We start from the raw sequence: 13,427 nt of genomic DNA on the forward strand, positions 1-13,427 counted from the left end.
TTTTTCAAAGATGTTTGTATACCCTAAGGATCTTTTATCAGATGTGTCTTTTACAAATATTTTCTTCCCACCTGCAGCTTGTCTTCTTATTTTCTGGACGTTGTCTTTCCCAGAGCTGAGGTTTGCAATATTAATAACTCCAATTTATCCATTATTTCTTTTGTGAATTGTGATGTATCGAAAAAGTCTCACTATACCCAAGGTCATTTAGGTTTTCTCCTTAGTCATTTTTCTAGCAGTTTTATAAGTTTTGCATTTTACATTTAGGTCTATGATTCCTTTTGAGTTAATTTTGTGAAGTGGGTAAGTAAGGTCTGTGTCTAGATTTGTATTTTTGCATTTGGATGTCCAGTTGTTTTAGCAACATTTATTGAAAAGATTATCTTTGTTCCCTTGTGTTGCCTTTGTTCCTTTGTCAAAGATCAGTTGACTCTTTAGGGGTTTATTTTTGGACTCCCTTTTCTGTACCATTGGTCTGTTTGTTTATTCTTCACCAGTACCACGATGTCCTAATCACCATAGCTTTTAATAAGTCCTGAAGTCTGATGGTGTTAGTCTTCCAACTTTGTTCTTCTCCTTCAATATTGTGTTGGCTATTCTGTTTTCTTTTTTTTTTTTTTTTTTGATTTGCCATGTTATCTTTAAAATCGGATCTTCAATATCCACAAAATAACTTGCTGGGATTACATTGAATTTATGGGTCAAGATGGGAAGAATTGGCATCTTGACAACAGTGAGTCTTCTATCTGTGAACATGGAATACACTTTTATTTATTTAATTGTTCTTTGATATCTTTCATCAGAATTTTGTATTTTCCTTCATAGAGATCTTGTACATGTTAGTTAAATTTATACCTTATTATTTCATTTTGGGGGTGCTAATGTAAATTGTATTGTGATTTTAATTTCAAAATCCACTTGTTTGTTGCTGCTGTTTAGGACAGAGATTGATATTTGTATATAAACCTGTATCCTACAATCTTGTTATAATCACTTAGTAGTTCCAGGTTTTTTTGTTGTTGTCAATTTTTTTGGTTTTTCTTAATAGATTTGGTTTCTTGGTGAACAAAGACAGCTTAATTTAGTTTTTCAGGTTTCTGTTTTTATCCTTTTGTATTAGTTACGACTTTCGATACTGTTAAGAATCAGTTATAAAAGGTTTTATCCTTGTCTTATTTCTGATCTTGATCAGAAAGCTTCAAGTTTCTCACTACCGAGTACAATGTTAGCTGTAGGTTTTTTCGCAAATGTTCTTTATCAAGTCGAGCAACAACTTCTCTACACATAGGTGCAGTGAGTATTTATCATGAATGGCTGTTGAATTTTGTCAAATTTTTTTACATGTATTGATATGACCATGTAATTTTTCTTTAATTTGTTGATGTGATGGGTTACATTGTATTTTGAATGCTGAATCAGCTTTCCATTATCTGAGATATCCCAATTAGTTCTGCTGTATAATTTTCTTGTACAATTTTGGGTTAAATTTGTTAGTATTTTGTTGAGGATTTTTGCATATACATTATGACAGTTATTAGTATGCAGTTTTCTTTTTAATGTCTGTCAGGTTTTGGTATTAGGATAATGCTAGCCTTAGAGTATTTTCTCTCCTATTTTCTGGAAGAGGTCATGAAGAACAGAGATGGTAGGTAAGCAAATATTCTTGCTTATATATAGATTCTGCAAGAGATTGTAAAGAGTTGGTATATCTTTCTTAAATATTGGGTAGAATTTGCTTTGCATGAATCAGGGCTTATTGATTTTATTTTGAAAGGTTATTCATTGATTCCATTAAAATTTTTTTTTTTATTGATTTGAGAGAGAGAGACAGAAACATCAGTGTGAGAGAGAAACATCGATCAGTTGCCTCCCTTACATGGCCTGACTGGGGATCAAACCCCCAGCCTTTTGGTGTATGGGTTGATCCTCCAGTCACCTGAGCCACCTGGCTAGGGCTTCATTAAATAGTTAAGAAAAATTTTCTTGGATTGTAGACAAAAATGCATGTTGGATTACTCAATTACTAAGTAAGCAAATAGTTGTCTCATTCACTTATTTTTTTCCACTATAGATCAATCCTGATTCATCTATTGCCATTTTCTGTGAAATTGTTCTATACTTTTGAATTTTTATAAAGATAATATTAAATAAAAAAATAATATTTCACCTATAAGTTCCCAAATAAGTGTTTTTTGTGATCCTTTTTAATGTTTATTCAGATATACATAATATTATATATAGTTATAACATACATAGTTATGCATATATGTATCTATACACACATACAATAATATATGTAGTTACAGTAATGATGATGGCTTTAAATATTTTATGTCTTCAAGTAATTTTATCTTATAACCATAATACTGTATTAATGCATATTTTTAAACTTATTTTAATAACAAAATGATACTTTTAGTAGATACACCAGAGTTTCTTGTACTACATTCTCTAGTTGGACATTTAAAATGTTTTGAGTTTTGCATTTTTATAAAGAATGTTGCTATATGCATCTTCATACACTGTATTTTATTCCTTTGTATTCTCTTGTACTTAATACTTTTTTGAAAATAAGCTAACAGTAATTAATAAACTTACTTAATATGTGTTTTCATGTCCTAAGCAGCTAAAAATTATGACACCAGTCATTAAATCTTATCCTTGTTGTTAGATCCTTCAGTTATGTTATTTCAGTATTATAGACCTAGATAGACTGTCCTTGGTTCAGTGAGTGTCCATTTATTCTGATAATTCATTTCTTTCAACAAGTTTGATCATTTCTATCTTATAATAATTGCATTCATTTTATGACACACCTATGTCTCCTATCACTTGTTACCAACAGGTAGGTTTTCTTTTTCTTTTTCATACCTGCACACACATACACACACAATATATATATATATATATATATATATATATCCAACATAGAAGACACAATATATACAGTAAAAGTTATGCTCCTGAAACTGGTTTCTCATCTGGCAGATCCTCACCCTGCAATAAATTAGGATATTTCTTTCTCACATGATTTTAGAAAAATGTTTTATTGTAACTGGCATAGGAATATTATTGTGCAGAATTTGAAAGTGGAGGTTATACAGTTGACAAGCATGAAAAATTGAGAGCTAGCTACATAGTGTTTATGGATCAGAAAGTCTTAGGAGTAGAAAGGACAGACCAGGGAAACTTATAACTATTAAGTATACCATCATATTGCTTCCTGAAAAGTACTACACAAATTATGTTATACTTTTCGTGAAGTGTGCATAAATCTGTTTCTTTTTTTCTTTCTTGCTCAAGGGATTATCTTATATACATGGGTCATTTATTTCAAATACCCATTTGAAGGCTACTGTTTTGTTGAAATAAATCTACTACATTGTTCTTAGGCAAACAGGGAATAACAGAATTAAGTTGCACTTTTAAAAGCTGTTTCACTTGAAAATGATTGAAGCAGAAATACTCTTCTTAAATTCAGGATTGTGACATATCTTTGGCACTTACTAAAGACATGTAATTATGAAAATATAAACTAGACTTGCATTTTTCATAAAACTGATATGTCTCCCGATTTCTGCTTCATTCCTTTACATCACTACCTTAAGTCAATGGCCTATTTAAAAAGGGCGAATAACTTATTTGCTTACGTTTTTTAAATGCCTGTAAGAAATATATCTATTTGGGTGAAGTAAACCTAATATAACTTATATTATGGTTTTGTTTTATTCACTTGAAAAAGTTTATTGATATTATTGGGCTTGTGGTAACTGTTTTAAGTACATTTAATCTCATAGTTTATCCTTTTTAGGTTTTCTTTCCAACTAATATTTAGTATTTTGGCCCACGAATGGGTGAAATGTCTGTGACTTACTTTATATTAAGATGTTTATTAAATTTATTTAGCATATTTCAAGTACTATTAAATGGAGGCATATGTGAACATGTGCTTTAAAACTATCCCTGCCAGATCACTTGATCTTGTTTAATGTTTGTGATTTATAGAAGGTATGAGATGATGCTTCTTGAGTTTGCATTACAGAATATATACTACATACATCCATGCACACACACAAAATAATGTGAGCCTTGTGGACCTGTAATAAATGGTTAACTAAATACCTGAACATGAGCTTCCATGACTGCTTAGTCTACAATTTAATATACAAAAACTATCCATGTGTGATTGTGATTAAATCTGTTTACAATATCTCTTGTGACTCACATTCCAAGAAAAAAAGAGCTTTTTTAATATATGTATATTCTTTACAGGAATCAGTAAAAACTCAAGAACTCCTATATTTATATTTGAGTTTGTATCAAATCTTTTTCGCTTGGAAAAGTTTCTTTCAAAGCAGTGTGGGGAGGAACAGCATAACCTATTCTGAGTGCCTTTTGTTTAGGGCTGAATTTCAAAGGACTGTTCTTGGCACCCTTGAATTAAGCATCTATTCTGTAAGATTAATGGAATGCCATAGTTTGCATTTGTTCCTTTAATTTGCTAAAAAAAATTACTAAAATTACAATATAATTTTAAGAAGCCATTAATAGACTGTTTAAAGGATAAGTAAAATGTAGCAAACTCATTACCATTCTTGGATGAAATGTACTTGTATAGATTTCAATTACTTTTCATAATGACTTTTAAAATGCTATAAGTCTTTGTCTTGCAGACTTTGTTGAAAGTCTTTCTTTGTTTAGGAATTATAAATATTTGAAAAAGAGTCTTGTGAATGAATGTTGCCACTGGTTCAGTTTCAGCTTCTGTGTAACAAAAGCTCTTCAGAACATCCCTACCTTGGAATGATCAGCTAATAAAGTACAAAAAAAATGTAATCATCATCTCTCATACCGTCAGAAACCATGTGAACCATATTCAGGTGCCAGACCTTTTGGACAATTAAGGAATTGTATATTGAGGCAGAAGGGAGAAGTAATACAGGCAACCTCCAGATATGCTTTATACTTTTTTAAAAGATAGAATAAAGGGAGGCTGAAACCTTTTGGGCCAAGTGCTCTCTTGCTACTTTATAATTTCTAGTTGAGTGATAAAATAATCTCTAGGCCAGAGAGGAAAGGCATCCCTACTTCTGGCAGAATCTCAGACAATGAACAAAGCTTAAATCCAGTGCACTTTCTGCTGTAGTTCCTTATTAAGCTGCAAAAAGAGCAAAAAGAGCTCTTATTATTTTCCTTTTGTGAAGATAATACTAATAATAGTTGAAAGGAGTAATAGTAGTATCAGAAGTAGATGTTCAATATGCTTAACCATTAGGGGAATGCAAATAAAAACCTCAATGACACACCATTTCAGTAACTACTAAGATGGCAATAATTATTTTAAGTGGAAATATTGTAGAGGATATAGAAAGATTTAGAGCTCTTTCACATTACTGGTGGAAATGTTAAATGGTATACACCAGCTATAGAAAACAGTTTGGTGATTTCTCAAAAAATTAAACATGAAATTATCATATCATGTGACCCAGCAGTTCTACTCCTAGTTGTATGCATATACCCAAAGAATGGAAAACAGGAACTCAAATACATATTTGTATGAGGCATTATTCACAATAGCTAAAAAGTGGAAGCAAGCCAATTGTCCATTAACAGATAAGTAAATGTGGTATATAAATACAATGGTATATTATTCAATCATAAAAAGGAATGATCTTTAGATACATACCACAACATAGATGAACCTTGAAAACATACGAAATAAGCCAGTAACAAAGGACAACTACTGTTGGATTTCATGTATGTGAAATACTTAGAATAGACAAATTCATAGAGACAGAAAAAGATTAGAGGTTACCAATAGCTGGGTTCAAGGAGAATGGGTGGTTATTGCTTAATGAGCACAGAATATCTGTTGGGGATTTTGAAAATCTTTGGAAATACTGTTGCTGGTTGCACAGCATCATGAATATAGTTAATACCATTTGTTCAATTACAAATGGTTAAAATAGAAATTTTTGTGTTATATTTTATCTCAATAAAAAGGAAGTAGAAGTAGTAGTTGCAGTTGTAGTAGTGTAATAATAGCATTTAACATTTAATTTTTTACTATTCAACAGGCACCATTCTAAGTTATTTATGTGTCTTAACTATATCTGTTTATCACTATAGTTTATCCATAAAAAGTTTAAATTAATAAATGAAAGGCAAGAAATTGTATTATGAGTCTTAATTTATCCCACCTTGTATTTTATTGTCATCCATTCCTCTAAGAACACTATAATTTAAAATTTGTGTTGTATGGATTTTTTTTTTAAGTTAATTTCTAGTTATTTATTTCCAACTCATTTTTGGTACTTTCTACTTAAGAGGTTTTTGTTGTACTGAAGGGAAAAAATGTTACTGTATTGACTGAAGAAAAATTATTTGTTTATTATAGTTCTCCAAGTAAATGTAAGAAACTGTATTTGTTGCATTAATTATCTGTTAGACATTAATGCCCCTAAAGGCTGCATCCCTAGACACTAGAACTGTATCTGGTGTTGGTAGGCACCAAGCAAATATTTCTTGTGTGTATGGTTAAAAAATACATTAATAAACATGAATTTAGAGAAATTATGTGCAATAATTTACAAGTTAATAAGGTAAACCCTATCATTTATGACAATTTAATACAAAAATAACATTAACATATATAGTGAATTTCTACCATGAAAATTTATACTCCAAACAATTTTAAGAAAGAAGATACTAATAGAACATCTTAGGATAAAGACTAATAGAAAGTTCAACAACTATAGATATTGTTCAAATGATATCTATGGAAGAATTTGAAAAGTTTCAAAATAGAACTTCTGGAACCACTGCTTTTACCCTTTGACTTCTTTCCCCTGGATTTAGGTTGTTCATGGCAGGAATGAAGCCCGATTATGAGGTCACCTTTTTAATAATATACACTAAAATAAAGTTGATATGTATGATCAGAAAAGATAACGCTTGTGAGAGGTATTTTCAAAATTATTATTAAGAATATGGATGCTCCTTTTTAGAACTTTAACTTTGAGTTACAACTAATACTTTCCTTTATCTGCAAAAAAGAGAAAATACCATAAACGTGCCCTTTGGGAAGCTCCAGCGCCACCATGACAGCCGGCTTTCAATGCTTATTATGAAGCTCGCACAGATACCCAGATTCTTCTACTTGCGTTATTGCGTCTGCGGTTTTAATATGGTTGGACATACAGTAAAAGACGACCAAATATTGGAGGAACATTTCAAATGAGAAAGTTACTGACTTAAATAAAAAAAGGAACGTTGAAGAAACAGGGATAATGTATTAGAAGTACCCTTGACCCCCCCCCCCCAAAAAACAAACTATAATTGATAGATTCAAAAAGAAACGAGAAAGAATGTAATACAGTTGACCTTTGAACAACACAGGTTTGAATTGTGTGGATCCACTTATACATGTATTTTTTTCAATAAATATACAGTTGACTCTTTGTATCTCTGGTTTTCACATTCGTGGATTTAACCATCCAAGGATGGAAAGCAATATTTTTCTTCGTGGTTGGGAATTCGTGGATGCAGAAGGCCATCTGCATGCCTTGTTCTTTGCCATTTTTACATAAGGGACTTGAGCATCCACAGCCTTTTATATCCTCTCAGAATCCTGGAACTAATCCCACAGATACTGAGAGACTACAGTTAAGTTTTGGGGGAGTCAGGAGTTATATATGGATTTTTGACTGTGTAGGGGCAGTGCCCCAAACCCTATGTTGTTCAAGGGTCAACTATAGCTGCAACAAAATTTCCAGTTTGGAAAGGAGAGAATGATAAAATAAACTGTAATGATTTGTCCATAGCAAATACCAAGTATTTGGGGGCAAGAATTCGGTGTTCCAAATGTAGAACAATTCTTTGGTTAGCTGCTCTTCAGTCCATGTGATTCTGTTCTGCTATTGTTGTAAAGGTGTTTTCTTTCTGGAGTACAGTGATTGTTCTTATTTCCTTAAAAAATAAAGAAAAAAAGTAACAATAAAAATAAAATCAGGAATAATAGTTTATCTGAACTAGACATGACTATGCAGACTGCCTTCCTAAAAAATTTTAAATCAGAACAACTTTTAAAGATATAGATTTGTTTTTAAATGTTGGGTATCAGAATAATTTAAAGGAGGCTTATATGTAAATAGCATTCTAAATTTAAGAAAATATTGTATTTGTCTTTAGTAACTGAAAAAAAAAAAAAACTATGTGAATAGGAACATATATTTTCTTTTGTTTCTGTTACCCCGTAAGAAAATTGTTCCAGTAAAAGTATCTGGCTCATCTATATTGAACATATCGAAGCTACAAATTTCAAATTTCTTAGAAATTTCTATTCAAAATCCAAGTGCCTATTTTATGATAACTGACTGATGGTTCTGTGTGTTTTTAACTAGTATGTTGAAATAAAAGTAAATACATGAACTCTGTGTACTTTAACATGAGCTATAACATAATACTGACTATTTTCATAGATTCATTTTTTGAATATGTGGTAAAGTACAATATTTTTGGGCAAATGAATTCTACCAACTGTCTTTCTTATTGATAGATTATAGATCTCAGAGTGTAATAGTAATCCCTTTATCATTCCTTGTAGCATCAAAGGCTCCTTGAAATGCTAGATACAGAGAAGGACCTGTTAAAAGAAAAAATAAAGGAAGCTTTGACTCAGCAATCTCAAGAACAGAAGGTAATACTTTAAGTTTGCTCCGAGTGTGGAAAGAATGTGTTCTGTTATTTTAGATAATACATTTAGTGTCTGTTTTACTTACAGGAAATATTAGAAAGATGTTTGGAGGAAGAAAGGCAAAGAAATAAAGAGACATTACTGTCTGCTGCAAAGGTATTTCCACTTGAAAAGTTTATTCTGTAGTTTAATTACAATCAATTTTATTTGTACTATTTTGTTATGTTTATCTCCACCTCAAAGCCTAAGTTGAATATTTTGGGTCTCATATGAAAATTGTTTTTATCACTTATTTATCTGGTATAAACTCATCTGTAATAATGGGATTCTTTGTAAGTGGAATTAAAAAACTGAATTCATTAATGGTGTAACCAATCTAATTCTGTAAAACATTTATTCCAGTAAAACAAAAAAAAAAGAATGTTTTTTTCCTTATTTTCCCTCTTAAAGTTTTTGGATATTATTATACTGTTCATATTCTTGTTAAATTCACATTATACAAGATTACTATGCTGTTGAAATGTTTTGCATTTAGATTATTTATTAATCATTAAAAGGATATTTAAAAGTGTGTGTGTGTGTGTGTGTGTGTGTATATATATATATAGACCCTAATTTTTACTTGATATTTTATAGGTATCATACAAGTAATATGTGTGTGTGCACCCATGCACATGTGTATTTATGTGTATATACAATATATCTATGTATATTTATGTGTATACATATTTAATTAGTTATCAAGATATGTGATTTATAAAGCCAATTTTGAAATAGTTCATCTGAGTAATGATTCATAGATATGTCCCAACAAATACATATATAATACTACCTTGAGTTTTGGATTTAAATTTAGTAAACAACTACTGAAAATCTCTTATGTGTAAATAACTATGCTGGGGTAGAAGTTCAAGGTTGACTGTGATTTTCTCTTTTTCTTAAGAACTTACAGTCAGGTAAGAAAAATGTTATTTATGTACCAATAAGGCAAGGAGCACTGCATTAAATTATTATGAGTGTATAGTTAGTATAGATAGTATACACTCATAATAAGTGGCAGAAATAAGGTAGTGGAAGTAGCTTGGGAAGGAAATAAATAGGCAAATTCTAGAAATATTTAGAATATGGGATCAGTATATATGTTTGGTCTGAATTACATAGGAGCTGACCATCTGTCAACTCTCTGAGTATTGATTCAACAGCAACATGAGAACTAATGCTATTTCTTTGGTGTGGAGTTTGAGGTGCCTATGATATATGCAGATGGCAAAGTCAAGAAAACACCTAAATCTCCCTGACATTTATAACTCAGGAGAAAGGAATGACCTCAAGATACTAATAATGGTTTTTATTTCTCGGTAGATAGGTGGTAATGGTAGCCATGGAAATATTGTCATGTATAATTATCTCACTGTCTCACAGGAGAGTGTAAAGTAACAAGTGGTTCAACTTCTGAGCCCTGAAAGAACAACAAAATTTAAAATCCAGAGAAAGGAAAGGTTACAAAAAGCTGAAAGGACTCAGCCAGATTAGCAGGAGAAATATAAGCTGCATTCTGTCACACAAGCCAAGAAGAGAGAGGGCTTTAAGAAAACAGAACTAGACAACTATGTAGAATGTTACTTTGAGGTAAACAAAAATAAGGACTAAAATAACAAAAAATATGATTTGGATTAAACAATGTAGACGGTATTGCTGAGCATAGTAAAGAGTAGTTTAAGAAAAGAATAATGGAGTAACAGAAGTTTAGAAAGTGGTAACTGTCAGCTTCTATAATTTTTGTCAAATTGGTCATGAACTAGAAGCAATAGAAAAAGTGGTAATGCTCTAGGGATTAGGGGTGGGAGGTCCGTGGACTTTACTGCATACCAAAGTAGGATGGTTTTCTTGAGGAAAATTCTTGTGCAGTTGTTTGAATTGCAGCTGGAGTATAGGCTCTTTCTTCGTGGAAATCCATTTTACTGAATAGGTTTACATAGACTTTAATATTTCCCAGACGTTTTCTCCAAAATAAGTGAGAGTGAGCCCAGTACATTAGAAAAAAAAAAAAAAAAACCTGAGAGTTTTTGTTGCTTATGATAAAATTTGAGCTTCAAAGCAAAAATTAGAATTTTAGAAAATTTGTGTTTCCTTTCATTTAATGTTTTCCAAGTAAAAAAATGATTTAAAATCATAGGTAGATAAAGGATTTATTCAAAGTGCAAGAAAAGGTTGTAAGGTAAGAGTACAAAAATTTCATTGACATGATTTGGTTTTCCTTATTGCAACTAACTTTCAAGAACTACTGCTAATTAAGTTTTGGTGTGGAATCATCAAGAATACCTACAATGATCTCAACCTGGCTAATAAATACTCCTCCTTTCTCTACTACATATCTTTGTGAGCCTGGGTTTTTTCTTTTTAATATAATTCAACCAAATAATATCATTACAGAAGACAGATATAAAAATCTAGATGTCTTAAGTCAGATATTAAGGGGGTTTAGAAACATTCTTTTCACCTTTTAGTTTTGGAAAGTACAGTTATTTTTTAATAAATATCATGTTTGTTAATGTACAGTATTTTAAATAAGTTAATAAATATTTTAATTTTGTCTTCATTTAAATTCCTAATATGGTAAATCTTAGTATATATAAACAACAGCTCTTTGAAGTCTTCAGTAACTTTTAAGAATGTAAAGAGATCTAAGACCAAAGTTCAATAACTGCTACTTTAAGGCTTGGTTTCTTTTAAGTTAAGAAATGCCATAGAAATAAGTTGCTTATTTGTACAAAAACAAATAATGGCTTTTATTTCACAGCAGTTATTAAATATGCATAAAAACAACATCAGAACTAAACCCTGTAGAATCAAAATTTGTGTGTTTTTAGGTTAGCGCAAGTCTGTCTTATTCAAAGAATTATTGTGCAGTCATCCTTTCAATTTGTCTTGTTTTGGTCATTATTTGTTTTGAAGCTTGAGAAAGAAGCAATGAAGGATGCAGTTTTAAAAGCCATAGAAGAAGAAAGAAAAAATTTAGAAAAAGTTCATGCTGAAGAACGGGAATTATGGAAGACTGAACATGCAAAAGATCAAGAAAAAGTATCTCAGGAAATTCAAAAAGCTGTACAAGAACAAAGAAAAATTAGTCAGGTTAGTAAAATTAATTCTTTGTGATTTTTCTTCTTATTTTCCTCAAAATACAACGTTCTTACTATTATTTTATCTTACTTAACATTAGCTTAGTAGTTATATCAATATTTAATTATGTTGCCTTCGGTGTTAATATTTTAAATAAGCAATTCATAATATATCTGTAGTTTTACTTTCTCATACTTAAAATCTTACCTTTAACTGTATTTTCAAAAAAAGTCACAATACAAGTTTATGTTTAGTCATTGCGACTACATTAAGCTTTCTGTTTATTTGGTTTTTTTCTCACAAACAACATACATATAAATATAATCAATATAAAATTATATATATGTAGAAAACAGTGTGATTTGATTAATTTATGTCTAATTTGTATATATAGCTAACTGTAATTCATAGTAATAATTAATAGAACCTTACAGATAATTCCTATGGTCTCATAAAGTGTATATATATATATATATATATATATATGTACGCATATATATATATACACATACATATATATGGTTAACAAATATGGCTTACATACACTATAACTTGATTGCCTGTATCAACAATTAAAAACTTTATTAGTTTTATTTTTATAATTGAATTTGCATTTATAATAAGATAGCAATAGTATATTAACAGATTTTATCTCATTTTATTACTTTATTCCATTAGAGTAATGATTACTTTCTGATTCTTTCGGTAACCTATTATTATCAACAAGTATATATTAAGCACTTATTGTATATAAAATGCTTAATTACCTGTTAGTTCAATTGATTGGAATTCTATGCCAGGAATGTCAAGATCATTTGTTAAGTCCTGATTTGGGAGAGTTTGCTTAAACCCTTTTTGTGACCACAGACCACTCCTTTAATCTCACATAGATGTGGGCTGTTAGTCACCATTAAATTGGGCAAGATGGCACAAGTAAATCAGCACATGTTTATCACCCAAACAGAAAAATACCTATCTTAAAGATCACCTTTCTCTGTTGATATTTCTAAAGCATTCTGGGCTATAAGAAACACTACAATATATGACATATTTTAAAATTTGTTTTTTATAGTTTCAGAGTACTTCTAAAATAATCCAGTCATGTCACGAATAAGTACATTTTGTTTTCTTATAACTGGTATATTTTGGGGTAGAGAGGGATAGGAAAGGAGGGTAAGAGGAGCAGAACAGAGAGAGAGAGAAAGAGAGGAGTGTTAATTGTTTTGTGGCTGACAGAGTTGAACGGAGAATATCTAGCGAGACTTTTTGTTAGTTTTAAATTTTAATGACAATATTTTGTGGTGAAAAGTGCACTTGGTTGGGGCTTCAACTTGGAAAAGGCAGTGCTAAATTAAAGACTTCCTTGAGCATGTCTTAATGAAGCACCTATATGTGGCCATGGTCTTTAAAACCCTCTCTGATACCTAGCTTGTTTTTAGGTTTTTTTCTCACCCTTGGATTGGTGAGGGCTGGAACTTGGTATGTCTTTCACATACCAAATTCTTTTAGGATTAGCTTAGATGATAAAGCCTTACCTCACTCAGATTTGTTATTGTAACGCAGCGAAAATTTCATGCCCACACCCCACACCCCACACGTATACCAGCTTTCC

General features: G+C 30.8%; 1 protein-coding gene across 2 annotated transcripts in view; it reads left to right on the plus strand.

The window, feature by feature from the left end:
- Positions 1-13,427, plus strand: part of CCDC91 (coiled-coil domain containing 91) — a 458,769-nt gene that overhangs the window by 366,507 nt on the left and 78,835 nt on the right. For both annotated transcript variants that reach the window (XM_090275502.1, XM_090275501.1), the window contains 3 exons: positions 8,606-8,698; positions 8,783-8,851; positions 11,651-11,827. In XM_090275502.1, the coding sequence (XP_090131628.1) occupies positions 8,606-8,698; positions 8,783-8,851; positions 11,651-11,827 (339 nt within the window). The remainder of the gene's footprint in view (positions 1-8,605; positions 8,699-8,782; positions 8,852-11,650; positions 11,828-13,427) is intronic.

The sequence above is a fragment of the Furipterus horrens genome, unplaced genomic scaffold (assembly GCF_987537825.1).
Source record: "Furipterus horrens unplaced genomic scaffold, mFurHor1.1.pri manual_scaffold_4, whole genome shotgun sequence".
In the NCBI taxonomy this organism is placed as follows: domain Eukaryota; kingdom Metazoa; phylum Chordata; class Mammalia; order Chiroptera; family Furipteridae; genus Furipterus; species Furipterus horrens.